This window comes from Lepidochelys kempii, chromosome 17 (assembly GCF_965140265.1).
Source record: "Lepidochelys kempii isolate rLepKem1 chromosome 17, rLepKem1.hap2, whole genome shotgun sequence".
In the NCBI taxonomy this organism is placed as follows: Eukaryota; Metazoa; Chordata; order Testudines; family Cheloniidae; genus Lepidochelys; species Lepidochelys kempii.
This window is the reverse complement of record NC_133272.1, coordinates 22,243,374-22,270,904: the sequence shown is the minus strand read 5'-3', so window position 1 is coordinate 22,270,904 and position 27,531 is coordinate 22,243,374. Positions and strand designations below refer to the sequence as shown.

General features: G+C 50.5%; 2 protein-coding genes across 4 annotated transcripts in view; one reads left to right on the top strand and one right to left on the bottom strand.

The window, feature by feature from the left end:
- The window catches only part of LOC140899888 (maestro heat-like repeat-containing protein family member 2A), a 64,505-nt gene extending 54,601 nt beyond the window's left edge, over window positions 1-9,904 (bottom strand). The window contains exons 1-2 of the mRNA XM_073316147.1: window positions 9,821-9,904; window positions 1,678-1,834 (exon numbers count right to left, since the gene is read on the bottom strand). Coding sequence (XP_073172248.1) covers window positions 1,678-1,696 — 19 coding nt within the window. The 5' untranslated portion in view covers window positions 1,697-1,834; window positions 9,821-9,904. The remainder of the gene's footprint in view (window positions 1-1,677; window positions 1,835-9,820) is intronic.
- Window positions 9,833-25,413, top strand: NSUN5 (NOP2/Sun RNA methyltransferase 5). Of its 3 annotated transcripts, none has more exons than XM_073316149.1 (10): window positions 9,833-10,075; window positions 10,716-10,838; window positions 10,926-11,097; window positions 11,545-11,653; window positions 12,103-12,241; window positions 13,005-13,120; window positions 19,421-19,599; window positions 19,904-20,108; window positions 20,468-20,626; window positions 21,685-22,272. In XM_073316149.1, the coding sequence occupies exons 1-10, from the start codon at window positions 9,983-9,985 to the stop codon at window positions 21,842-21,844; spliced, it is 1,455 nt and encodes a 484-aa protein (XP_073172250.1). In that variant the 5' UTR covers window positions 9,833-9,982; the 3' UTR covers window positions 21,845-22,272. The 3 variants fall into 3 exon arrangements, with proteins under 3 accessions (XP_073172250.1, XP_073172252.1, XP_073172251.1); XM_073316151.1 differs by lacking the exon at window positions 21,685-22,272 and adding an exon at window positions 24,210-25,413 and having other exon boundaries at window positions 9,836-10,075; XM_073316150.1 differs by lacking the exon at window positions 21,685-22,272 and adding an exon at window positions 22,741-25,413 and having other exon boundaries at window positions 9,840-10,075.
- The last annotated feature ends 2,118 nt before the right edge of the window (window positions 25,414-27,531 follow it).

Here is a 27,531-nt window from a genome sequence, read left to right as displayed (position 1 = left end):
CCCTCCAGATTTGAAAGTATCTTGTCCCCTCATTGGTCATTTTGAGTCAGGTGCCAGCGAGGTTACCGTAGCTTCTTAACCCTTTACAGGTGAAAGGGTTTTGCCTCTGGCCAGGAGGGATTTTACAGCACTGTATACAGAAAGGTGGTTTCCCTTCCTTTATATTTATGACACCTCCACTTCCTGGGATCTTCTGGGAGACAGCCAGATCCTCAGGATGAGGAAGGGGAGGGTGGACAGGAGAGAATCATTGTAATGACTCTTCGTTCAGGGGAGACTCACTAGTTGATAGACAGAAGCTGGGTTCTGGAAAAGCTCAGGCCCAGAGCTCAGGCCCAGCCTAGGCCAGAGGGGATGGGGCACATCATCTGGATCTCAGCAGCTTTGTGGCCAGCTCCTCTCTGCGTAGGGACTAGTGTGGGGAATAGCTGAGAGCACAAGGCTGAGCGCGAATACGCTCCTTGCTGTAAGCTTGCTAGATTTGGATGGGCTGAGATAGGAGCAGGTCATGAGACCGAGGTTTTTCCAGCTCCCCAAGGCCATGTTCCTCTCCTCTCCTTGACTGAAGTTCTGTTCTTCTTCTGCCCTGGGGTCCTCTCCACAGAATGATCCCCCTTCTCATCACTCAGTGAGATCTGGAGATTCCCCCATCCCTGGGGGTTATTTCTAACTTGTGCATTAGTCTAACTTGTGAGGGGTAGCGATGGGAATGAACTAATTGAAACATGAGCTACTGGCTTCATACATGCTGCAAATTTCATGAGATAATGGCCATTGGGTAAAAGGGTCTCTCCAGGGAACAGACCCCACAGTAAGGCCTCTGCTACACACCGTGGTGTTGATTTGGCTCTTTTCAGTATGGCCCCACCAGACCCTGGTGGTACAAGGGTTTCAATCTCATGTGCATGACAAGTGGGATCCACATGGACAAAGAATCAACAAAGACCATGAAGGGGGAGGGGCTGGAGGAGAGTACGGAACAATATTAATGGTTTGTCTCTTCAATAATCAAGTAGCTGCCAGACTTATCTAACCAGCTCACCTAGCAGGTGGACTCTGGCCTGTTTCCTAAAGAGGAGCTAATGGTGCAGTACTGGTGAGTGACACAGGGCACAGCCTGCTTCATTATCATAGACTATCAGGGTTGGAAGGGACTTCAGGAGGTCATCTAGTCCAACCCCCTGCTCAAAGCAGGGCCAATCCCCAATTTTTGCCCCAGATCCCTAAATAGCCTCCTCAAGGATTGAACTCACAACCCTGGGGTTAGCAGGCCAATGCTCAAACCACTGAGCGATCCCTCCCCCTATGACTATGACTCCGCTATTTGTGGCATAGTTGACGCCATGAGCATTTGCAGAGGCACTCTGCTGTTACACACAATGCACTGGGCCAGGTCCCAGTGCAGAGTGTCCATTGTTACCCACAAGAATCCTCTGCCCCATTGTGGCTGACCAGATTTACAGAGCAGTGAAGATTGCTGGCTGAAAGAGTTCTGGATGCTGCTGGAGGAGAGAGAGCAAGGATGGAGCGATATCTGGGGCTGGAAGACAGGGTGAGGCATGATTGCTGCTGGTCTAGGGCTAAGATTCTCACGTGCAGCACTGGAGTCGAAATTCTTTGGAAGCTCTAAGGGCAGATATGAACCTTGATTTTTATATAAAAAAGGAACCTTCATACCTACTTCCTCCCCCGCCATGGCTTGTTGGTACAGAGGGGTGACCCTGCGTCCCTGGCAGGTCTCGCTGTGTGTGTTGGCCTTGGGAAGAAGGTGAATTGTGCCAGCCGCTTCCGGGGAGCTGTGAAGAGCCAGAGCAGGGCACCTGCCTTCGTGCTGCTGCAATGCCAACGGGGAGCTGCCTGAGGCAAGCGCTGCCTGGCTGGAGCCCGCACCCCGAATCCCTCGCCACAGGTCAGAACCCCCTCCCACACCCAAACTCCCTCCCAGAGCCTGCACCCCGTACCCTTCCTGCACCCCAACTCCCCACCCCTGCCCTCTCCTGGAGCCCGTACGCCAACCCCCTACCCCAGACCTGAGCCCCTTCCCACACCCAAACTCCCTCCTGGAGCCCGCACCCGCTCCTGCACTCCAACCCCCTGCCCTAGCCCTGAGACCCCCCCCCACACTCCAACCCCCTAATCCCCAGCCCCATCCCAGAGCCCCCACCCAAACTCCATCCCAGAACCCGCACCCCAGCCCTGAGCCCCCTCCCACACCCAAACTCCCGCCCGCGGCCCCTCCCGCACTCCAACCCCCTCATCCCCAGCCCCACCCCAGAGCCCCCACCCAAACTCCATCCCAGACCCCGCACCCCAGCCCTGAGACCCCCCCCACACTCCAACCTCCTCATCCCCAGCCCCACCCCAGAGCCCCCACCCAAACTCCATCCCAGACCCCGCACCCCAGCCCTGAGACTCCCCCCACACTCCAACCCCCTTATCCCCAGCCCCATCCCAGAACCCCCACCCAAACTCCATCCCAGACCCTGCACCCCAGCCCTGAGCCCCCTCCCACACCCAAACTCCCGCCCGCGGCCCCTCCCACACTCCAACCCCCTCATCCCCAGCCCCACCCCAGAGCCCCCACCCAAACTCCATCCCAGACCCCGCACCCCAGCCCTGAGCCCCCTCCCACACCCAAACTCCCGCCTGCGGCCCCTCCCGCACTCCAACCCCCTCATCCCCAGCTCCACCCCAGAGCCCCCACCCAAACTCCATCCCAGACCCCGCACCCCAGCCCTGAGCCCCCTCCCACACCCAAACTCCCACCCGCGGCCCCTCCCGCACTCCAACCCCCTTATCCCCAGCCCCACCCCAGAGCCCCCACCCAAACTCCATCCCAGACCCCGCACCCCAGCCCTGAGCCCCCTCCCACACCCAAACTCCCACCCGCGGCCCCTCCCGCACTCCAACCCCCTTATCCCCAGCCCCACCCCAGAGCCCCCACCCAAACTCCATCCCAGACCCCGCACCCCAGCCCTGAGACCCCCCCCACACTCCAACCTCCTCATCCCCAGCCCCACCCCAGAGCCCCCACCCAAACTCCATCCCAGACCCCGCACCCCAGCCCTGAGCCCCCCCCCACACTCCAACCCCCTCATCCCCAGCCCCACCCCACTGGAAGCGAGTGAGGGTGGGAGAGCGAGCAACGGGGGGGGGCTGGAGTGAGTGTGGGCGGGGCCTAGGGAAGGGGCGGGGCAATTAGAACGTTGGCCACCCTAAGATGAAAAGGAGTACTTGTGGCACCTTAGAGACTAACCAATTTATTTGAGCATGAGCTTTCGTGAGCTACAGCTCACTTCATCAGATGTTTACCGTGGAAACTGCAGCAGACTTTATATACACACAGAAATCATGAAACAATACCTCCTCCCACCCCACTGTCCTGCTGGTAATAGCTTATCTAAAGTGATCAACAGGTGGGACATTTCCAGCACAAATCCAGGTTTTCTCACCCTCCACCCCCCCACACAAATTCACTCTCCTGCTGGTGCTAGCCCATCCAAAGTGACAACTCTTTACATAATCAAGTCGGGCTATTTCCTGCATAGATCAAGGTTTTCTCACATCCCCCCCACCCCCATACACACACAAACTCACTCTCCTGCTGGTAATAGCTCATCTAAACTGACCATTCTCCAGGTTTAAATCCAAGTTAAACCAGAACATCTGGGGGGGGGGGTAGGAAAAAACAAGAGGAAACAGGCTACCTTGCATAATGACTTAGCCACTCCCAGTCTCTATTTAAGCCTAAATTAATAGTATCCAATTTGCAAATGAATTCCAATTCAGCAGTTTCTCGCTGGAGTCTGGATTTGAAGTTTTTTTGTTTTAAGATAGCGACCTTCATGTCTGTGATTGCGTGACCAGAGAGATTGAAGTGTTCTCCGACTGGTTTATGAATGTTATAATTCTTGACATCTGATTTGTGTCCATTTATTCTTTTACGTAGAGACTGTCCAGTTTGACCAATGTACATGGCAGAGGGGCATTGCTGGCACATGATGGCATAGATCACATTGGTGGATGTGCAGGTGAACGAGCCTCTGATAGTGTGGCTGATGTTATTAGGCCCTGTGATGGTGTCCCCTGAATAGATATGTGGGCACAATTGGCAACGGGCTTTGTTGCAAGGATAAGTTCCTGGGTTAGTGGTTCTGTTGTGTGGTATGTGGTTGTTGGTGAGTATTTGCTTCAGGTTGCGGGGCTGTCTGTAGGCAAGGACTGGCCTGTCTCCCAAGACTTGTGAGAGTGTTGGGTCATCCTTTAGGATAGGTTGTAGATCCTTAATAATGCGTTGGAGGGGTTTTAGTTGGGGGCTGAAGGTGACGGCTAGTGGCGTTCTGTTATTTTCTTTGTTAGGCCTGTCCTGTAGTAGGTAACTTCTGGGAACTCTTCTGGCTCTATCAATCTGTTTCTTTACTTCTGCAGGTGGGTATTGTAGTTGTAAGAAAGCTTGACAGAGATCTTGTAGGTGTTTGTCTCTGTCTGAGGGGTTGGAGCAAATGCGGTTGTATCGCAGAGCTTGGCTGTAGACGATGGATCGTGTGGTGTGGTCAGGGTGAAAGCTGGAGGCATGCAGGTAGGAATAGCGGTCAGTAGGTTTACGGTATAGGGTGGTGTTTATGTGGCCATTGTTTATTAGCACTGTAGTGTCCAGGAAGTGGATCTCTTGTGTGGACTGGACCAGGCTGAGGTTGGTGGTGGGATGGAAATTGTTGAAATCATGGTGGAATTCCTCAAGGGCTTCTTTTCCATGGGTCCAGATGATGAAGATGTCATCAATATAGCGCAAGTAGAGTAGGGGCTTTAGGGGACGAGAGCTGAGGAAGCGTTGTTCTAAATCAGCCATAAAAATGTTGGCATACTGTGGGGCCATGCGGGTACCCATAGCAGTGCCGCTGATCTGAAGGTATACATTGTCCCCAAATGTGAAATAGTTATGGGTAAGGACAAAGTCACAAAGTTCAGCCACCAGGTTAGCCGTGACATTATCGGGGATAGTGTTCTTGACGGCTTGTAGTCCATCTTTGTGTGGAATGTTGGTGTAGAGGGCTTCTACATCCATAGTAGCCAGGATGGTGTTATCAGGAAGATCACCGATGGATTGAAGTTTCCTCAGGAAGTCAGTGGTGTCTCGAAGGTAGCTGGGAGTGCTGGTAGCGTAGGGCCTGAGGAGGGAGTCTACATAGCCAGACAATCCTGCTGTCAGGGTGCCAATGCCTGAGATGATGGGGCGCCCAGGATTTCCAGGTTTATGGATCTTGGGTAGTAGATAGAATATCCCAGGTCGGGGTTCCAGGGGTGTGTCTGTGCGGATTTGATCTTGTGCTTTTTCAGGAAGTTTCTTGAGCAAATGCTGTAGTTGCTTTTGGTAACTCTCAGTGGGATCATAGGGTAATGGCTTGTAGAAACTCGTGTTGGAGAGCTGCCGAGCAGCCTCTTGTTCATATTCCGACCTATTCATGATGACAACAGCACCTCCTTTGTCAGCCTTTTTGATTATGATGTCAGAGTTGTTTCTGAGGCTGTGGATGGCATTGCGTTCCGCATGGCTGAGGTTATGGGGCAAGTGATGCTGCTTTTCCACAATTTCAGCCCGTGCACGTCGGCGGAAGCACTCTATGTAGAAGTCCAGTCTGCTGTTTCGACCTTCAGGAGGAGTCCATCTAGAATCCCTCTTTCTGTAGTGTTGGCAGGGAGACCTCTGTGGATTAGTATGTTGTTCAGAGGTATTTTGGAAATATTCCTTGAGACGGAGACGTCGAAAATAGGATTCTAGGTCACCACAGAACTGTATCATGTTCGTGGGGGTGGAGGGGCAGAAGGAGAGGCCCCGAGATAGAACAGCTGCTTCTGCTGGGCTGAGAGTATAGTTGGATAGGTTAACAATATTGCTAGGTGGGGTGAGGGAACCATTGCTGTGGCCCCTTGTAGCATGTAGTAGTTTAGAAAGTTTAGTGTCTTTTTTCTTTTGTAGAGAAGCAAAGTGTGCGTTGTAAATGGCTTGTCTAGTTTTAGTAAAATCCAGCCACGAGGAAGTTTGTGTGGAAGGTTGGTTCTTTATGAGAGTATCCATTTTTGAGAGCTCATTCTTAATCTTTCCCTGTTTGCTGTAGAGGATCTTGATCAGGTGATTCCGCAGTTTCTTTGAGAGCGTGAGGCACAAGCTGTCAGCATAGTCTGTGTGGTATGTAGATTGTAATGGATTTTTGACCTTCAGTCCTTTTGGTACGATGTCCATCTGTTTGCATTTGGAAAGGAAGATGATGTCTGTCTGTATCTGTACAAGTTTCTTCATGCAGTTGATAGATTTCCACTCCATACGGCTAAATGCAGTGCCTTGCATAATGACAGGTTTCAGAGGAACAGCCGTGTTAGTCTGTATTCGCAAAAAGAAAAGGAGTACTTGTGGCACCTTAGAGACTAACCAATTTATTTGAGCATGAGCTTTCGTGAGCTACAGCTCACTTCATCAGATGTTTACCGTGGAAACTGCAGCAGACTTTATATACACACAGAAATCATGAAACAATACCTCCTCCCACCCCACTGTCCTGCTGGTAATAGCTTATCTAAAGTGATCAACAGGTGGGACATTTCCAGCACAAATCCAGGTTTTCTCACCCTCCACCCCCCCACACAAATTCACTCTCCTGCTGGTGCTAGCCCATCCAAAGTGACAACTCTTTACATAATCAAGTCGGGCTATTTCCTGCATAGATCAAGGTTTTCTCACATCCCCCCCACCCCCATACACACACAAACTCACTCTCCTGCTGGTAATAGCTCATCTAAACTGACCATTCTCCAGGTTTAAATCCAAGTTAAACCAGAACATCTGGGGGGGGGGGTAGGAAAAAACAAGAGGAAACAGGCTACCTTGCATAATGACTTAGCCACTCCCAGTCTCTATTTAAGCCTAAATTAATAGTATCCAATTTGCAAATGAATTCCAATTCAGCAGTTTCTCGCTGGAGTCTGGATTTGAAGTTTTTTTGTTTTAAGATAGCGACCTTCATGTCTGTGATTGCGTGACCAGAGAGATTGAAGTGTTCTCCGACTGGTTTATGAATGTTATAATTCTTGACATCTGATTTGTGTCCATTTATTCTTTTACGTAGAGACTGTCCAGTTTGACCAATGTACATGGCAGAGGGGCATTGCTGGCACATGATGGCATAGATCACATTGGTGGATGTGCAGGTGAACGAGCCTCTGATAGTGTGGCTGATGTTATTAGGCCCTGTGATGGTGTCCCCTGAATAGATATGTGGGCACAATTGGCAACGGGCTTTGTTGCAAGGATAAGTTCCTGGGTTAGTGGTTCTGTTGTGTGGTATGTGGTTGTTGGTGAGTATTTGCTTCAGGTTGCGGGGCTGTCTGTAGGCAAGGACTGGCCTGTCTCCCAAGACTTGTGAGAGGGTTGGGTCATCCTTTAGGATAGGTTGTAGATCCTTAATAATGCGTTGGAGGGGTTTTAGTTGGGGGCTGAAGGTGACGGCTAGTGGCGTTCTGTTATTTTCTTTGTTAGGCCTGTCCTGTAGTAGGTAACTTCTGGGAACTCTTCTGGCTCTATCAATCTGTTTCTTTACTTCTGCAGGTGGGTATTGTAGTTGTAAGAAAGCTTGACAGAGATCTTGTAGGTGTTTGTCTCTGTCTGAGGGGTTGGAGCAAATGCGGTTGTATCGCAGAGCTTGGCTGTAGACGATGGATCGTGTGGTGTGGTCAGGGTGAAAGCTGGAGGCATGTAGGTAGGAATAGCGGTCAGTAGGTTTACGGTATAGGGTGGTGTTTATGTGGCCATTGTTTATTAGCACTGTAGTGTCCAGGAAGTGGATCTCTTGTGTGGACTGGACCAGGCTGAGGTTGGTGGTGGGATGGAAATTGTTGAAATCATGGTGGAATTCCTCAAGGGCTTCTTTTCCATGGGTCCAGATGATGAAGATGTCATCAATATAGCGCAAGTAGAGTAGGGGCTTTAGGGGACGAGAGCTGAGGAAGCGTTGTTCTAAATCAGCCATAAAAATGTTGGCATACTGTGGGGCCATGCGGGTACCCATAGCAGTGCCGCTGATCTGAAGGTATACATTGTCCCCAAATGTGAAATAGTTATGGGTAAGGACAAAGTCACAAAGTTCAGCCACCAGGTTAGCCGTGACATTATCGGGGATAGTGTTCTTGACGGCTTGTAGTCCATCTTTGTGTGGAATGTTGGTGTAGAGGGCTTCTACATCCATAGTAGCCAGGATGGTGTTATCAGGAAGATCACCGATGGATTGAAGTTTCCTCAGGAAGTCAGTGGTGTCTCGAAGGTAGCTGGGAGTGCTGGTAGCGTAGGGCCTGAGGAGGGAGTCTACATAGCCAGACAATCCTGCTGTCAGGGTGCCAATGCCTGAGATGATGGGGCGCCCAGGATTTCCAGGTTTATGGATCTTGGGTAGTAGATAGAATATCCCAGGTCGGGGTTCCAGGGGTGTGTCTGTGCGGATTTGATCTTGTGCTTTTTCAGGAAGTTTCTTGAGCAAATGCTGTAGTTGCTTTTGGTAACTCTCAGTGGGATCATAGGGTAATGGCTTGTAGAAACTACCTTCAGCCCCCAACTAAAACCCCTCCAACGCATTATTAAGGATCTACAACCTATCCTAAAGGATGACCCAACACTCTCACAAGTCTTGGGAGACAGGCCAGTCCTTGCCTACAGACAGCCCCGCAACCTGAAGCAAATACTCACCAACAACCACATACCACACAACAGAACCACTAACCCAGGAACTTATCCTTGCAACAAAGCCCGTTGCCAATTGTGCCCACATATCTATTCAGGGGACACCATCACAGGGCCTAATAACATCAGCCACACTATCAGAGGCTCGTTCACCTGCACATCCACCAATGTGATCTATGCCATCATGTGCCAGCAATGCCCCTCTGCCATGTACATTGGTCAAACTGGACAGTCTCTACGTAAAAGAATAAATGGACACAAATCAGATGTCAAGAATTATAACATTCATAAACCAGTCGGAGAACACTTCAATCTCTCTGGTCACGCAATCACAGACATGAAGGTCGCTATCTTAAAACAAAAAAACTTCAAATCCAGACTCCAGCGAGAAACTGCTGAATTGGAATTCATTTGCAAATTGGATACTATTAATTTAGGCTTAAATAGAGACTGGGAGTGGCTAAGTCATTATGCAAGGTAGCCTGTTTCCTCTTGTTTTTTCCTACCCCCCCCCCCAGATGTTCTGGTTTAACTTGGATTTAAACCTGGAGAATGGTCAGTTTAGATGAGCTATTACCAGCAGGAGAGTGAGTTTGTGTGTGTATGGGGGTGGGGGGGATGTGAGAAAACCTTGATCTATGCAGGAAATAGCCCGACTTGATTATGTAAAGAGTTGTCACTTTGGATGGGCTAGCACCAGCAGGAGAGTGAATTTGTGTGGGGGGGTGGAGGGTGAGAAAACCTGGATTTGTGCTGGAAATGTCCCACCTGTTGATCACTTTAGATAAGCTATTACCAGCAGGACAGTGGGGTGGGAGGAGGTATTGTTTCATGATTTCTGTGTGTATATAAAGTCTGCTGCAGTTTCCACGGTAAACATCTGATGAAGTGAGCTGTAGCTCACGAAAGCTCATGCTCAAATAAATTGGTTAGTCTCTAAGGTGCCACAAGTACTCCTTTTCTTTTTGCGAATACAGACTAACACGGCTGTTCCTCTGAAACCACCCTAAGATGGAATCACGGGCCCGGCCTCAGCCAGACCCGCCCAGCGCGGGACGCCCGCTGTTACCCACAATGCCCGGGGCTCGAGCGCACCTCCTCGCTGATCGCGCTCCTGTCGCGCGGGTTCTCGGGGTGGGGCCACAGGAGGGGGCGGGGCCTCGTGGAGCGGCGCTGCCGGAAGTCGGGCCCGCCGGCTGTGGCGCGTGGCTGAGGCGGCTCGGGTCGCGCAGCTGAGTACGGGGGCCGGGCCGGGCCATGGCGCTCTACAGCGCGGCCGCCTCTGTCCTGGCGGGGCTGCAGCGCCGGGAGGGCGCCCTCAAGACTCTGGTGTACAAGAGCCGCTTCCAGGTACCGGGGCCGGGCCCAGCCCCCCGCGCCGCCCCGCTCCGGCCTGGGGCGTGGGGTGTCAGCGGAGCCGGGAAGGGGGCAGGAGTTGGGGTTACTGGGGGGGATGGGCCCCCAGGGTGGGGGGCAGGAGTTGGGGTTACTGGGGGGCAGAGCTGGGCTGGGGGGCTGGGCTCCCAGACTGACCATGCCAGGGGCAGGAGTTGGGGTTACTGGGGGGCTGGGCCCCCAGGCTCACAGGGTGGGGGGCAGGAGTTGGGGTTATAGGGGGCTGGGCTCACAGGGTGGGGGGGCAGGAGTTGGGGTTATAGGGGGGCTGGGCTCACAGGGTGGGGGGCAGGAGTTGGGGTTACTGGGGGGCAGAGCTGGGCTGGGGGGCTGGGCTCCCAGACTGACCATGCCAGGGGCAAGAGTTGGGGTTATAGGGGGGCTGGGCTCACAGGGTGGGGGGGCAGGAGTTGGGGTTATAGGGGGGCTGGGCTCACAGGGTGGGGGGCAGGAGTTGGGGTTATTGGGGGGCAGAGCTGGGATGGGAGGCTGGGCTCCCAGACTGACCATGCCAGGGGCAGGAGTTGGGGTTATTGGGGGGTAGAGCCAGGCAGGGGGGCTGGGCCCCTGGGCTCACCGGGTCTGTTCCCCCCAGAACGTGAAGCAGCTCTATGCCCTGGTGTCCGAGACCCTGCGCTACTCGCTGGTGCTGGACTCCATCATGGCCGGGGCTGCCCTGCTGAAGGCTGAGAAGAAGCTGCCTCCCCACTTGGCCAAGGTAAGACCTGGCCCTGCCCAGGCTATCTCAGGGGGATGCCCTAGGCTGGTGGCACTGGGCTGGGCCTGACCCCCTCTCTTGCCGCAGGTGCTGGTGTATGACCTGCTCTTTGGCAAGGGTCTGAAGTGCGGGGGCCGCTGGAAGGTGCTGGTGCTGAAGCACAGGGCCCGACTGCAGGCAGAACTGGCCCGTCTCAAGGTGCGCAGGAAGGTGAGCTGCAACGAGGATCTGCTGGCGCCCACAGATGGGATGATCCAAGGTGAGTGTGGGGGCTTTCCCCAGCAGGTGGGCTTCTAGACTGGGAATCCCATTGTAGCGGGAGACTCAGCAGGATTCCTGTGCCCACCTCTGCCCGGATGGTAGGTTGTGACTGTTTCTCCAGTGGGAGGGTGTACTGTAGTTCCTGGTTTCTTCAAGGCTATTCTCTGTATTTGTGCCATCATTTCACTAGAGATAAGGGTCATGTATGGGGCAGTGGTTTCCAGGTTCATTCTTCTGGGCATTGGGTCTGTTTGAGTTGGGCTCCTGGTTAACCTGTAACTTAGTAAATGGACCTTCAGACTGGGCTAGACATGACCTGATCTGTCCCTTCCATCTCTGTCTGATACTCGGAACAAGCTGGAGAATTCTTGTATCTCAGGTGATTTGGGAAAGGGGATTGTGTGTGTCTGTGTCTGTGTGTAACCTGTTTGTTTTGGTTCCCCAGCCCCTCAAGTGCCACGGTATGTCCGAGTGAACACCCTGAAAACTTGCAAGGATGATGTGGTTGACTACTTCAAACGCCAGGGCTACTCCTACTTGGGCAGGGCAGTCAGGTAAAGCCATCCTAGCCTGTCCCATGACCCTGTGCGCTCTGATCTTCACTGACCTGCCAAGCTGATAGCCCGAGATGGGGGAGGCCTTGCACCTACTGTAGTGACCTTCCAGACAATCAAGGGTTGGCACTGCAGGAAGCCATAAGCCCTCCTCTTTGTGAAGGGGAGTAGTAGAGCCTTGTGTGTGGAAGAGAATGAGAGGGGTAGGGACACTATCTTCAATATTGGCAATGGATGGGTTGGAGCTTCTAGAGTGATGCGCTGCCCTGGATTCTGGTCAGCTACTTAGCTGGTCTTGAGATGGGGTTGGGGTATGGGCTTTAGTGGGCTAATGAGAAAGCGGGAAATCTGTAGCTGGCCTCTGAAGGACTTTTGAGCTTGGGGAAATCAGGATGTGTACTTCACTAAATCAGTCTTCTCCATCCCCGCTCCTTGCTGTCTCTGGGTAGAATGGAGGAGCTGAGCTCCCTCTCAGGGAAGCAATTCCTCCTGGATCCCCACCTGCCGGAGCTGCTTGTCTTCCCGCCACAGACAGACTTCCATGAGAACCGGCTGTACGTCGCAGGGCATATCATACTGCAGGACAAGGTGTGGGGCTCAGGTGACACTGTGGTGAGGATGGAAAACTCAGGCTAAGGGGAGAAGTGCCAAGGGGTGGTTCTGCTGTAGAATGGAGTGAGGTATGGTGATGAGTGTCACAAGGCTATACAGGAAGGATGGGTGTTGTTTTTAGGCCACAACCCGCACGTACTTTGTAGCAAACTAAAGCTAAATTCTGTGGCTTTCTGGTGCAGCAACTTAAGATAGGTCTAAGAAGTGGTGACCTTTAATGGGGCAGAATGGCCCAGATACGACCCTGAAGGATCATGCAGTTCCCATAGTTCTCAATATGCTGGAGATTTTTGTACTGACAGCTCCTAACTGCACTGTAGAAATTGCCTGGGGCAAACTGAGAGATGCAGGAGGCAGTTTGGGGTTGCGGGGTAAGGACTCAAGCTGGGTGTTTCTGCTAAAGAGCAATGACATAGTTAGCCTATCAACTCTGAAACCTCATGATGCTAGTTAAATGTCAATACCCCATCAAGACAAATGAGAGCAATTTGTGTCAGTCTCCGGCTTGCTGCAGACTGAGGCAGCTGTCACTGCATTGGTTACTCTGTGTTGGAAAGCTATCTCCATAACTAGAAGGGTGACGGTTGTATTTTTATGGAAGTTTTGATTCCCCAGGCGGGGGTGGATTCTATGGCTGTGGAATGACTTAAGGGAGTTCTCTGAAGAGATTGGGTAAATGTGTATATTGGGGAGGTAGGTACTGCAGGTGCAGAGCTGTGACTGGTGGTCTCTCTTCCAGGCCAGCTGCCTTCCTGCCTTCCTTCTGAGTCCCCCCTCAGAGGCCCATGTAATCGATGCCTGTGCTGCCCCCGGGAACAAGACCAGCCACGTGGCCGCCATCATGAAGAACAAGGGGTGAGTGTGAGCTGCGGGACAGAGCTGTGTGGGTGAGGGCTGCCTGCTGTTGTGATAAGCAGTTTTCCCAGTGCTGGGCACTGAAGCCCTGGCCTAGCAGCCGTTCTGATGAGGAACAGACAGCTGCAGCGGTACAGGAGCCAGCAAACAGAGCTGTAAACAGGGGAGTTTGAGTGGGAATTCTGTTGGGGGAGTTTGTGGGGAAGACTAAGAGCCAGGCAGAGGAACAGACAGGCTAGTGAAGGGAGAGTGTGGTGTTCTGGCAGTGTTGTGGTGCTTGATGGGGGTTGTTTATGCTGTGGGTGGTGGTGTTCGTTTCCCAGACTAACAGGACTTAGGTGAGAAGGCTATGACAGACACAGAGGCAGCAGTGGTAGTGAAAGACACAATGAAGAGGACTGGATGTAGAAGCTGTGGCATGTACATGATCCTGGAGGGGGTACCTGAAAAGAGTTTTGTCTGCATGAAGTGCCACCTGATAGAGCTGATGGAAGAGAAGATCCGAGGATTGGAGATGCAGGTGGAAACTCTGGTTGAGTTTAGAAGGGGGTTCCAGTGGATGATGGACCAAAGACATGAGGAGGCTGAAGGGAAAAGCTCAGACCTGCAGATGGAAGCAGGACCAAAGAACTCTGAGGGGAGACTGCTGGGTGAGGAAAGTGGACAGTTAGAAGCATGTGACTAAGAACCAGGCAGAGGAAAAGATGGGCCAGTGAAGGAGAAACAGAGCTCAGGAACAGGTTTGCGGAGTTGGAAAATGAAGAAGGGGCACTGCAGGTGGTCACTGAAGGTGAGAGAGCAAGGAAAAAGAGAAGACCAGCTAGTCCTATTGGAAGAGGGCAAGAGTCAATGGAGATAACACCAAAGATGAGCCCCAGGAGGATATGGGATGGATTGCAGAGGATTGCAAGGGACAATAGGAATCAAGAGGACTTGCAGCCAGAGGGAACAGGGGGTAGACTGGAGAATCGCACCATCACCAGGAAAAGGCAGGTCTACGTGATTGGGGACTCCTTACTGAGAAGAATAGACAAGCCTGTAACAAGAGCTGATCCAGAGAACAGAAGGGTGTGCTGTCTGCCGGGTGCTAAGATACGGGATGTGGACCTGAGGCTGAAGAGGATCCTAATGGGAGCAGGAAAGAATCCACTGATGGTCCTTCATGTGGGAACAAATGATATGGCTAGATTCTCGCTGGAACGTATCAAGGGAGACTGCCAGGCTGGGGAAGATGCTTAAGGAAATCGAGGCTCAGGTGATCTTCAGTAGGATTCTGCCTGTTCCTAGAGAAGGGCAACAAAGGTGTGATAAGATTATGATGATCAACAGATGGCTCAGGCAGTGGTGCTGTAAGGAGGGCTTTGGGATGTATGGCCACTGGAAAGCATTCATGGACAGAAGACTGTTCTTTCGGGATGGACTTCACCCGAGTAAGGAGGGAAATAGACTTCTAGGATGGAGGATGGTACAACTGATCAAGAGAGCTTTAAACTAGGAATCTGGGGGAAATGGTTGGGAGATGTCCAGGTAATCTCCATGCCAGATTTTAACGTTGAGAGGGAAGAAAACGAAGTAAGAAAGCATACAGCCGTGGGTAGGAGAATGGACATAAGGAGGAAGGGCAGTGTACATAGCAGTCTAATAGGTAATATTGGCTGTAGAATGTCTGTGCCTACGCGGGTAAAGACTGTGAACGAGGCCAAACAGCAAAAATTAAGATGTTTGTACACCAGTGCAAGGAGCCTAGGTAACAAAATGGAGGAACTAGAGTTACTGGTGCAGGAAGTGAAACCAGATATTCTAGGGATAACAGAAACATGGTGGAGTAGTAGTCATGACTGGAGTACCGGTATTGAAAGGTATGTGATGTTTAGGAAAGACAGAAATAAAGGCAAAGGTGGTGGAGTAGCATCCTCTATCAATGAGGAGGTAGACTGTAAATAAATAAGAAGTGATGGAATGGATAAGACAGTCTTTCTGGGCAAAAATCACATTGGGGAAGAAAGCTACTAGAGCCTGCCCTGGGATAGTGCTTGGGATGTGCTATAGACCACCGGGATCCGATATGGATAGAGAATCTCTTTAATGTTTTTAATGAAGTAAATACTAATGGGAATTGTGTGATCATGGGAGACTTTAATTTCCCAGATATAGACTGGAGGACAAGTGCTAGTAATAATAATAGGGCTCAGATTTTCCTGGATGCGGTAGCTGATGGATTCCTTCACCAAGTAGTCGCTGAACCAACAAGAGGGGATGCCATTTTAGATTTGGTTTTGGTGAATAGTGAGGACCTCATAGAAGAAATGGTTGTAGGGGACAACCTTAGTTCAAGCGATCATGAGCTAATTCAGTTCAAACTAAATGGAAGGATAAACAAAAATAGATCTGTGACTAGGGTTTTTGATTTCAAAAGAGCTAACTTAAAAAAATTTAAGGAAATTAGTTAGGGAAGTGGATTGGACTGAAGAACTTGTGGATCTAAAGGCGGAGGAGGCCTGGAATTACTTCAAAGTAAAAGCTGCAGAAACTATCAGAAGCCTGCATCCCAAGAAAGGGGAAAAATTCATAGGCAGGAGTTGTAGACCAAGCTGGATGAGCAAGGATTTTGGCGTTTTGGGCTGTATAAGTAGGGGCATTGCCCGCAGATTGAGGGATGTGTTTGTTCCCCTCTATTCGACATTGGTGAGGCCTCATCTGGAGTACTGTGTCTAGTTTTGGGCCCCACGCTACAAGAAGGATGTGGAAAAATTGGAACAAGTCCAGTGGAGGGCAAAAAAAATGATTAGGGGACTGCAACACATGTCTTATGAGGAGAGGCTGAGGGAACTAGGATTGTTTAGTCCGTGGAACAGAAGAATGAGGGGGGATTTGATAGCTGCTTTCAACTACCTGAAAGGGGGTTCCAAAGAGGATGGATCTAGACTGTTCTCAGTGGTAGCAGATGACAGAACAAGGAGTAATGGTCTCGAGTTGCAGTGGGGGAGGTTTAGGTTAGATATCAGGAAAAACTTTTTCACTAGGAGGGTGGTGAAGCACTGGAATGGGTTCCTAGGGAGGTGGTGGAATCTCCTTTCTTAGAGGTTTTTAAGGTCAGGCTTGATGAAGCCCTGGCTGGAATGATTTAGTTGGAGATTGGTCCTGCTTTGAGCAGGAGGTTGGACTAGATGACCTCCTAAGGTCCCTTCCAACCCTAATATTCTGTGATTCTAAGCATCCTAGAGAGGTGATTAAGAAAAAGCAGAAGGGAGGGATCAGCAAGTAAAGCTACCTTACTGAGGTCAGAACATGTAGGGATAAAGTGAGAAAGGCCAAAAGCCATGCAGAGTTGGACCTTGCAAAGGGAATTAAAAGCAATAGTAAAAGGTTCTATAGCCATATAAATAAGAAAACAAAGAAAGAAGTGGGACCGCTGAAGACTGAGGATGGAGTGGAGGTTAAGGATAATCTAGGCATGGCCCAATATCTAAACAAATACTTTGCCTCAGTCTTTAATGAGGAATTTAGGGATAATGGTAGTACAACAAATGGGAAGGAGGATATGGAGGCAGATATTACCACATCTGAGATAAAAGCCAAACTTGAACAGCTTAATGGGACTAAAATTGGGGGGCCCAGATAATCTTCATCCAAGAATATTAAAGGAACTGGCACATATAATTGCAAGCCCATTAGCAAAAAATTTTAATGAATCTGTAAACTCAGGGGTTGTACTGTATGACTGGAGAATTGCTATCATAGTTCTTATTTTTAAGAAAGGGAAAAAATGTGATCCGGGTAACTACAGGCCTGTTAGTTTGACATCTGTAGTATGCAAGGTCTTGGAAAAAATTTTGAAGGAGAAAGTAGTTAAGGACATTGAGGTCAATGGTAATTGGGACAAAGCACAACATGGTTTTACAAAAGGTAGATCGTGCCAAACCAACCTGATCTTTCTTTGAGAAGGTAACAGATTTTTTTAGACAAAGGAAACGCAGTGGATCTAATTTACCTAGGTTTCAGTAAGGCATTTGAGACCATGCCACATGGGGAATTATTAGTTAAATTGGAAAAGATGGGGATCAATATGAAAATGAAAGGTGGATAAGGAACTGGTTAAAGAGGAGACTATAACAGGTCACACTGAAAAATGAACTGTCAGGCTGGAAGGAAGTTACTAGTGGAGTTCCTCAGGGACCAATCTTATTTAATCTTTTTATTACTGACCTTGGCACAAAAAGCGGGAATGTGCTAATGAAGTTTGCAGATGAGACACAGCTGGGAGGTATTGCCAATTTAGAGAAGGACCAGGATATCCTACAGGAGGATCTGAATGACTTTGTAAACTGGAGTAATAGTAATAGGATGAAATTTAATAGTGAAAAGTGCAAGGTCATGCATTTAGGAATTAATAACAAGAATTTTTGTTATAAACGGGGGACACATCACTTGGAAGTAACAGAGTAGGAGAAGGACCTCTGAGTATTGGTTGATCGCAGGATGACTATGAACCGCCAGTGTGATATTGCCGTGAAAAAAGCAAATGCGGTCTTGGGATGCATCAGGCGAGGCATTTCCAGTAGAGATAAGGAGGTGTTGGTACCATTATACAAGGCACTGGTGAGACCTCATCTGGAATACTGTGTGCCGTTCTGGTCACCCATGTTTAAGAAAGATTAATTCGGAGTGGAACAGGTACAGAGAAGGACTACTAGGATGATCTGAGGAATGGAAAACCTGTCTTATGAAAGAAGACTCAAAGAGCTTGGCTTGTGTAGCCTAACCAAAAGAAGGTTGAGGGGAGATATGGTTGCTCTCTTTAAATATATCAGAGGGATAAATACCACGAAGGGAGAAGAATTATTTAAGCTCTGTACCAATGTGGACACAAGAAGAAATGGATATAAACTGGCCATCAGGAAGTTTAGACTTGCAATTAGACGAAGGTTTCTAACCATCAGAGGAGTGAAGTTCTGGAACAGCCTTCCAAGGGAAGCAGTGGGGGCAAAAGACATATCTGGCTTCAAGACTAAGCTTGATAAATTTATGGAAGGGATGATATGGGATAGCCTAATTTTTGGCAATGAATTGATCTTTGACTATTAGCGGTAAATATGCCGAATGGCCCATGATGGGATGTTAGATGGGGTGGGATCTGAGAGAATTCTTTCCTGGGTGTCTGGCTGGTGAGGCTTGCCCGCTTGCTCAGGGTTTAGCTGATAGCCATATTTGGGGTCGGGAAGGAATTTTCATCCAGGGCAGATTGGCAGAGGCCCGGGGTTTTTTTCGCCCTCCTCTGCAGCATGGGGCACGGGTCACTTGCTGGAGGATTCTCTACACCTCAAAGTCTTTAAACCACAATTTGAGGACTTCAGTAGCTCAGACATAGGTTAAAAGTTTGTTACAGGAGTGGGTGGATGAGATTCTGTGGCCTGCGTCATGCAGGAAGTCAGACTAGACCATCATAATGGTCCCTTCTGACCTTAAAGTCTATGATTCTGTGATTCCCTGGGAGGGAGGGATGCACGCTGTCTTTGGCCTCAGTTCTGCTCAGAGCCCTCTGGGTCCTCCAGGAGCCTAGGAAAGCAGGACTACACAAGGGAAAGGGGCAAGCACTGGGGGAGCGGGCATTTTGGCTCTCATATGTGGGAACTGGGAATTGTTGTCAGCTTGTCTTGTTAGCTCTGTCCTTGTCTGAAATCAGTCCAGCACAGGGCAGCGTCTGTGGGGACTGCTGGCAGAGCACCAGCTGGAGAGTGAGGCTTGGGGAGGGACTTAAAAGCAACCAAAGACTCCGATTGGCAGCCGTTAATATAGAGTCATAGGCCAGAAGGGACCATCAGATCATCTACTCTGGCTTGCTGTACGTTTCAGACCACCAGCACCTGCACACTAACCCAACAGCCAGAATGAGACCGAAGCATCACAGCCCACCAGAGACTAGACTGTTGTGTGCCACAGGGAGAGGATAGGAGGGACCAAGGTGCAGCAGTGCCCGAGACCCCTGCAATGGCAGGGAAACTATTAAGATATAGCCAGATGTTCTTGGCAAGTGACCTGTACCCACCCACTGCAGAGCAAGGTGAACCCCCTCCTCCCCCAGCATGCTGCCAGCTGTGCTCCGGCTCCTCTTGCAGTGGTGGGAAGGAGGTGCTATACCCCTGGGGGAAGTGGGTTAATGACTTAAGGATGTACTTGGCCAAAACTGCTTTGGTTGTCAGAGAATTTCTGCGTGCCTGGGGTTGTGGGTCTGGCAATTAAGGTAGGGCCCTGTCTGCCAGGTAATGATTCCTGTATTCCTCTTTGGGGCATTACATTCAGGCAGATCTTCGCCTTTGACCTGGACCCCAACCGCTTGGCCACCATGAGCACCATGCTGGTGCAGGCTGGGGTTAGCTGTTGTGAACTGGCCAATCAGGACTTCCTGACAATTGACCCCAGTGACCCCAAGTACAACAATGTGACCTACATTCTCCTGGACCCCTCATGCAGCGGCTCAGGTAAGGGGTGGGGGTAGGCCAGGCCTATGCAGTACAAACAGGGTGGTGGTTATACTCATCTGGTGTACCTGTCTGAGTATATCTCTAAAGTTCTGCTTCCATCTAGGGCTGCCTATTCCAGCCTATGGGAAGGATCCTGGGGCCCTGATTCTCCCCACAGGATACACTGAAGTCAGTGGGGTTGGTGGAGAATAGACCTTTGGATGCAAAGCCTGGAACAGAGGGGAGCCCAGCAGCTGGGTGATACGGGTGCCTGAATTGGAGCCCAGCTTGTCCATGCCTCTCTGACTGTCTCTCCCCCCAGGAATGGTGAACCGGCTGCCAGCTGAGGAGAGTGCCCCCAGCTCGGAGCGGCTGCGGGCGCTGGCTGGGTTCCAGCGCAAGGCCCTGAGCCATGCCCTGCGCTTCCCTGCCCTCCAGCGCCTGGCTTACTCCACCTGCTCGGTGCAGCAGGAGGAGAACGAGGATGTGGTGTGGGATGTGCTCCAGGAACACGGCACAGCATTCAGGTACCAACACTAGGGCTGTAGCTGGGTCTGCAGTAAACAGTGTGTGTGGGTGCCCGTGGCTAGATGGAAGTGGAATTGCCCACGGGGCGGGGGACAAGCCAGGCAGCATTGTTAGTATCTGCTCCCTGTGTTTCCTGTTGGGGGGGGGGGGGGGGGAAGGGGACTGAGGGCATCGTTTGAGGCAGCTCTGAGGCCCGGGGGCTCTAGCCAGTGGTTCCAAAGAGTCAGGTTTCCCCGCCTCACTGTCACAGGCAGCTGGCCAGCTGGGCTCTTAGGCCTCTGGGTTGGTGCCCTGCAGCGGAGCGGGCAGTGGCTAGCTGGGTCACTGAGCTTTGTCGTGATCTTGCCCCCGCTCACAGGTTGGTAAACGTGCTGCCTTCCTGGCCCCATCGAGGCCTCGCCACCTTCCCAGGTGCGGAGTGCTGCCTCCGAGCCTGCCCCACAGCGACGCTGACAAACGGCTTCTTTGTTGCCGTGCTGGAGAGGCAGCAGGAATGCAACAGCCAGGTCTCCTCCAGGTGAGAGCTCTGCGGCTAGAATCATAGAATATCAGGGTTGGCAGGGACCTCAGGAGGTCATCTCGTCCAACCCCCTGCTCAAAGCAGGACCAATCCCAACTAAATCATCCCAGCCAGGGCTTTGTCAAGTCGGGCCTTAAAAACTTCTAAGGAAGGAGATTCCACCACCTCCCTAGGGAACACATTCCAGTGTTCCACCACCCTCCTAATGAAAAAGTTTTTCCTAATATCCAACCTAAATCTCCCCCACTGCAACTTGAGACCATTATTCCTTGTTCTGTCGTCTGCCACCACTGAGAACAGTCTAGAGCCATCCTCTTTGGAACCCCCTTTCAGGTAGTTGAAAGCAGCTATCAAATCATAGAATCATAGAATATCAGGGTTGGAAGGGACCTCAGGAGGTCATCTAGTCCAACCCCCTGCTCAAAGCAGGACCAATCCCCAATTTTTGCCCCAGATCCCTAAATGGCCCCCTCAAGGATTGAACTCACAACCCTGGGTTTAGCAGGCCAATGCTCAAACCAGCTATCCCTCCCCCCCCTCATTCTTCTCTTCTGAAGACTAAACATCCCCAGTTCTGTCAGCCTCTCCTCATAAGTCATGTGTTCCAGTCCCCTAATCATTTGTGTTGCCCTCCGCTGGACTCTTTCCAATTTTTCCACATCCTTCTTGTAGTGTGGGGCCCAAAACTGGACACAGTACTCCAGATGAGGCCTCACCAATGTCGAATAGAGGGGAACGATCACGTCCCTCAATCTGCTGGCAATGCCCCTACTTATACATCCCAAAATGCCATTGGCCTTGGCAACAAGGGCACACTGTTGACTCATATCCAGCTTCTTGTCCACTGTAACCCCTACGTCCTTTTCTGCAGAACTGCTGTCGAGCCATTCGGTCCCTAGTCTGTAGCGGTGCATGGGGTTCTTCCGTCCTAAGTGCAGGACTCTGCACTTGTCCTTGTTGAACCTCATCAGATTTCTTTTGGCCCAATCCCCCAATTTGTCTAGGCCCCTCTGTATCCTATCCCTACCCTCCAGCATATCTACTTCTCCTCCCAGTTTAGTGTCCTCTGCAAACTTGCTGAGGGTGCAATCCACACCATCCTCCAGATCATTTATGAAGATATTGAACAAAACTGGCCCGAGGACCAACCCTTGGGGCACTCCACTTGATACCGTCTGCCAACTAGACATGGAGCCATTGATCACTACCCGTTGAGCCCAACAATCTAGCCAGCTTTCTATCCACCTTATAGGGGCAAGGGGCTGGGGCTTGCCCTCTGTTCTTTTGCAGGGCCTAGCACTGCCTTAAAGGCTCTGGTTAGAAATCCTCTGTTGGATGTGGTGCGGAGAGGCTGGCAGCACCATGCCCTGGGCATGCTGCATCTTGCTGAGTTGGTTTGACACGATTTACCTTTTGTAAAACCATGTTGTATTTTGTCCCAATTACCATTGACCTCAATGTCCTTAACTACTTTCTCCTTCAAAATTTTTTCTAAGACCTTGCATACTACAGATGTCAAACTAACAGGCCTGTAGTTACCCGGATCACACTTTTTTTCCCTTCCTTAAAAATAGGAACTATGTTGCATTTCCATTGTGCAGGCTGTCCGACAAGGCCCGCTGTCCTGCAGCACCTGGGCTGGGTGGGGGGGGAACCATAGGGGGCAGGATTCCTGCAAAAAGTGGCTTTGAAGGAGCTCATTGACCCTGAGGCGAGGTTACCCTCTAGCTGGGAGGAGGGACAGCAGGAGGCAGTGAGCTGTAGGGCCTTAGGGAAGGGCGTAGATTGGAGGGGAGGGGAGCCAGCTGAGGGAGGTGATGGAGGTCAGAGCTGGGGGTTGGGAGAGAAAGTAGCTGGTGGGGGGGGAGAGGGGGAGATGGGAACAGCAGCAAGAGCCTTGGTCAGATTGTGCTGAATCCAAGGGCTGAGGCTGGGCAGGAGGAGTGGGGTGGCAGATTTGTGGAGTTGTCAGTGTCAATAGAAGCAAGGCTGGGGAACAATGTCTAGTGGTGGGACGGCCAGTCTGTTGGGGCACTGCTCTGTTGGGAAGGTGACTTTGTCCCACCAGTAACTCTTGCTGCTCTGGGCTCTCCTCCGGCTGTTGCTTCCAGCTCCCTTCTTGCCGAGGTGGACGGTGGAGCAGAGAGATCCCAGGATGGAGAGGGAAGGGGCCCTCTCGCTGCCCGCAAGAAGAGGCGGAAGAAGAGCCAGTGTGTGAAATGAGGACTCTTGACAGGAGCAGCGGTGGCCCTGTGGTGGCAGCCTTAGAGCCAGGCTTCTGCCAGCCGCCTGCCTATCCTGCTGGCAGAACTCGGAGCCCTGAGGCTGGAGCCCCTTGCTGCGTCGGCCCTGTGCTGCTGGCAAGCTTTCCCTCCATGGGGCTGGTCCGAACAGATGTTTTTGCTGTCGAAGGGGGTTCTCTAAGCCGCTGCCAGTCCAGCCGCTGGGGGTGCTGTGGCCCCAGCCTGGGTCAGGGTGGGAGTAAAGCTTTCCAACCCCTTTCAGGTTTTATCTTGAGTAAGTTTCTCTGAGCCCCAGTCTGTAGAAATGCTGCTGCAGTGCGGGCCCCAGGGACACCACCTGCGCATGGGCTCAGACTCCAACCTGTGCTCTTGATGGGCTCTTCTATGAGAGTAAGATACAAACCAAGGGCTCGCTGATGACTCCACTCAAAGCAATCCGTCAGCTCCCCTTCGCAAGCAGGTGTCTTGACCAGCAGACAGACGTGGGCCAGGTTATGTTGTTGTATGGTCCCTCCTGTCTCTCAATCCAGAACTGCTTTCTGGCCTCCCTGACTTTTGCTCCTGGGAGGGGTTGAGCATCAACTTTGTCTGACTCTTGCTGGTCTCTTCTGTCGCTGGAGGCCAGCCAAGCCTTTAGGTGAGAGCTTGGCAGCTTTGGAGGGGGAGAAAAGGGACACTGGCTGCACATGGGAAGTAGCACTGCAGTGGGTTGGGGTGAGGAAGAACAGCTGTGGCTAGAGCAGCTGAACTCAAGGGGGGCAGATCTGTGGCTGTTTTCATAAGCCTTTCTCTGTGAGCCATGAGCAGCCAGTCCCAGGACAGCCTTGGGAGGAGGAATTTCAACTGCCAAATGACCACCCTCAGTGCTTGCTCTTCCCTGCCCTATGCCTGTGTTGAGTTCTGTCAGGGCTGTGCACTGGGCTACCTCCTGTCACCACCCACAGCTTCACCCCTCCTGCACTCTCCCTGCATGTGAGCACAACGCAGCCCTCCCTTGGGTATAGCAGGGCAGCGCCTGGAGAGAGAAGTGCAGGTTACAGTGATGAAATGGGGAAGAATCCTGGGTTACTGGCTAAGCCCTAGCCCCCCAGAACCCACTGAGAGTTCAAGGCGGCCAGAAAATCCAGGCAGGAGCTCCTGAGCTGGTGTGTTTAGCTTGGACAATGAAATCTGCTCCCTTATAAGCACTGCCACTGTTTCAGTGCCGGGGGCTCTAGGCTCTCCCCCTCGCTGAGGAGCACAGCCAGCTATTTTGGTGCTCGTGTTCCATGGGCCATGAGTTTGCTCACCGGGCTGAAATAAGCTCAGTGAGGAATTTGCATTCTTTCTACCTGCAGCCGTTGGGCCCGCTGAGTAAAAGGACTGCAGAACTCTGGAAACCAAGGCACCCTGCAGAGAGGCTGAAATGTCAAGCCCTGGTTTTCACAAGTGACCTGTGTACTTGGGTGTTTCGCTTGATACCTTAGAGGGGCCTGATTTTCAACATGGCTCAAGTGATCCTTGAAATGACGACTCACATAGGGGCTGCTGTGACTGAAGTAGAGATACCGAAGCCAGCACTGCCATTGATGGCTGAGTTCAGTACTTCACACAAATGCTCTTGGTTCTCCAGCAGGTATCTAAGGGTAGGCCCCAGCTCAAAACACCAGCCTTCGCTTCTGGCTTCCAGCTTCCTTTTTCTTCCCGTCTCCCATTTGAAGGGACCATTCTATTAAAAATGACCAATTCAAAAAGATTTCTTTCCTCACAATTTGTACCTAAGCTGTAAACTCAGTCCCAAGGGATGAAATGTGGCCACAAATTTAGTAAAATTAAAAGGCAGGGGACATTTAACAAGACTATCCAAAGTTATAATTAGGAAGGCCAAAAAAGAATTTAAAGCACAGCTAGCCCAAAGCCTCAAAAAGTAAGAGCAAAAAGATTTTTAAGTACACCAGAAGCAGGAAGCCTGCTAAACAACCAGTGGGGCCATTGGACGATTGAGCTGCTAACGAGCACTCGAGGTTGATACGGCCATAGCAGAGAAGCTACATGAATTTTTTGCATCGTTCTTCACAGCTGAGGATATGAGGTAGATTGACACCTGAGCCATTTTCTTTAGGTGACAAAGCTGAGGAACTGTCCCAGATTGAGGTGTCATTAGAGGAGGTTTGGGAACAAATTTACTATTTAATTTATCATAAGTCACCAGGACCAGATGGCATTCCGCCAAGACTTCTGAAGGAACTCAAAGGTGAAAGTGCAGAACTACTAACTGTGGTTTGTAACCTGTCATTTAAATCAGTTTCTGTACCAAATGCCTGGAGGATAGCTAATGTGATGCCAATTTTTAAAAAGGGCTCCAGAGGCTGGTAAGCCTCGCTTCAGTACCAGGCAAACTCGCTGAAACTATAGTAAAGAACAGAATTGTCAGACACAGAGATGAATGTAATTTGTTGGGGAAGAGTCAACATGGTTTTAAGAAAAGGAGGACTTGTGGCACCTTAGAGACTAACAAATTTATTAGAGCATAAGCTTTTGTGAGCTACAGCTCACTTCATTGGATGCATGTTTTTAGTAATGGTTTTAGTAAAGGGAAATCATGCCGCACCGACCTACTAGAATTCTTTGAGGGGGTTAACAAGCATGTGGACAGGGGGGACTCCAGTGAATAAAGTGTACTGAGAGATTTTCAGAAAGCCTTTGACGAGGACCCTCATCAAAGGCTCTTAAGCATAGTAAACTGTCATGGGATAAGAGGGAAGGTCCCCTCATGGATCAGTAACTGGTTAAAAGATAGGAAACAAAGGGTAGGAATAAATGGTCAGTTTTCAGAATGGAGAGAGGTAAATAGTGGTGTCCCCCAGGGGTCTGTAGTGGGACCAGTCCTATTCAACAATGACCTGGAAAAAGGGGTAAACAGTGAGGTGGCAAAATTTGCAGATGATACAAAACTACTCAAGATAGTTAAGTCCCAGGCAGACTGCGAAGAGCTACAAAGGGATCTCACAAAACTGGGTGACTGGGCAACAGAATGGCAGATGAAATTCAAAGTAATGCACATTGGAAAACATCATCCCAACTCTACATATACAATGATGGGGTCTAAATTAGCTGTTACCACTCAAGAAAGAGATCTTGGAGTCAGTGTGGATCGTTCTCTGAAAACGTTTGCTCAATGTGCAGCAGCTGTCAAAAAAGCCAACAATGTTGGAAATCATTAAAAAAGGGATAGATAATAAGACAGAAAATATCATATTGCCTCTATATAAATCCACAGTATTCCCACATCTTGAATACTGCGTGCAAATGTGGTTGTCCCATCTCAAAAAAGATATATTGGAATTGGAAAAGGTTCAGAAAAGAACAAAAATGATTAGGGGTTTGGAACAGCTTCTGTATGAGGAGAGATTAATAAGACTGGGACTTTTCAGCTTGGAAAAGAGATGACTAAGGGGGGATATGATAGAGGTCTATAAAATCACAACTGGTGTGGAGAAAGTAAATAAGTGTTACTCATTTTCATAACACAAGAACTCAGGGTCACCAAATGAAATTAATAGGCACTAGGTTTAAAAGTATTTCTTCACACAACGCAGTGTCAACCTGTGGAACTCTTTGCCAGAGGATGTTGTGAAGGCCAAAACTATAAGAGGATTAAAAAAAAAGGAGATGAATTCATGGCGGATAGGTCCAACAAGAGCTATTAGCCAGGATGGTGTCCCTAGCCTCTGTTTGCCAGAAGCCAGGAATGGGTAACCAGAGGGTTCACTTTATGGTGACCTGTTCTGTTCATTCCTTCTGCAGCACCTGGCATTGGCTACTGTCAGAAGACCAGATATTGGGCTAGATGGACCATTGGTCTGACCAAGTCAGACAGTTCTTAGTCTAGTTAATGCATTAACTGAGAGAGACCTGTCTGATGGTTTAGGAGGAAACCTCTTGTGGAGAACAGATTCTTACTTAAGGGGCAATTTCTTGCACCTTCCTGTGAAGCGTCTGGTACTGGCAGCTGGCAGACAGGACACTGGCTTTGATGGTCTTCAGCTCTGAGCAGCTGGCGATTGTTATGTTCCTTTCTTCCTGGCCTCCTCCAAGCAGCATGGATCATATTTCTAGCTAGAGCCAGGGGACCTTCAGCTTTGGTACAGCCACACACCACCCACCTACAGCCACTTTTACCCCCAGACTAAGGGGCACAGGGCCTCTCTTCCTACAACTGATGTGTGATGCATTCCCACTGGGCCAGGCTAGGACACACTTTTCTGTACTATTTGCAGACTAAGGGTAAAGAGCATCCTACTAGACACAGGGTCTTGAGATTATTCTAGTGAGGGCAGGATTGATTCAGTGCAGGAAGGCTCTACCAATTTTGCTGTATTAACCACACACAAGGATTGATCTGTGAGTAGCACAGCTGCAGGAGAGCAATCCAGCAGCTGACAGGATCAAGGGGATGGCCGCAGCCTGATGAGCACTAGGCAGGCAGCCGCACAGGGGTTCTCAACACTTGTTGGTGGCCTCAGAGTGTGGCCACCAACTGCTGCTGGTGGCTGCTCTGACATTTTCCTAACTTTAGGAAAAAATAATAAATATGCACATCCAAATCATTGTAATTTAGGTGTGTAGGGGTTTTTTGCAGACTCAAAATTTATTTTGGTGCCCTTGACCCCCACCCAT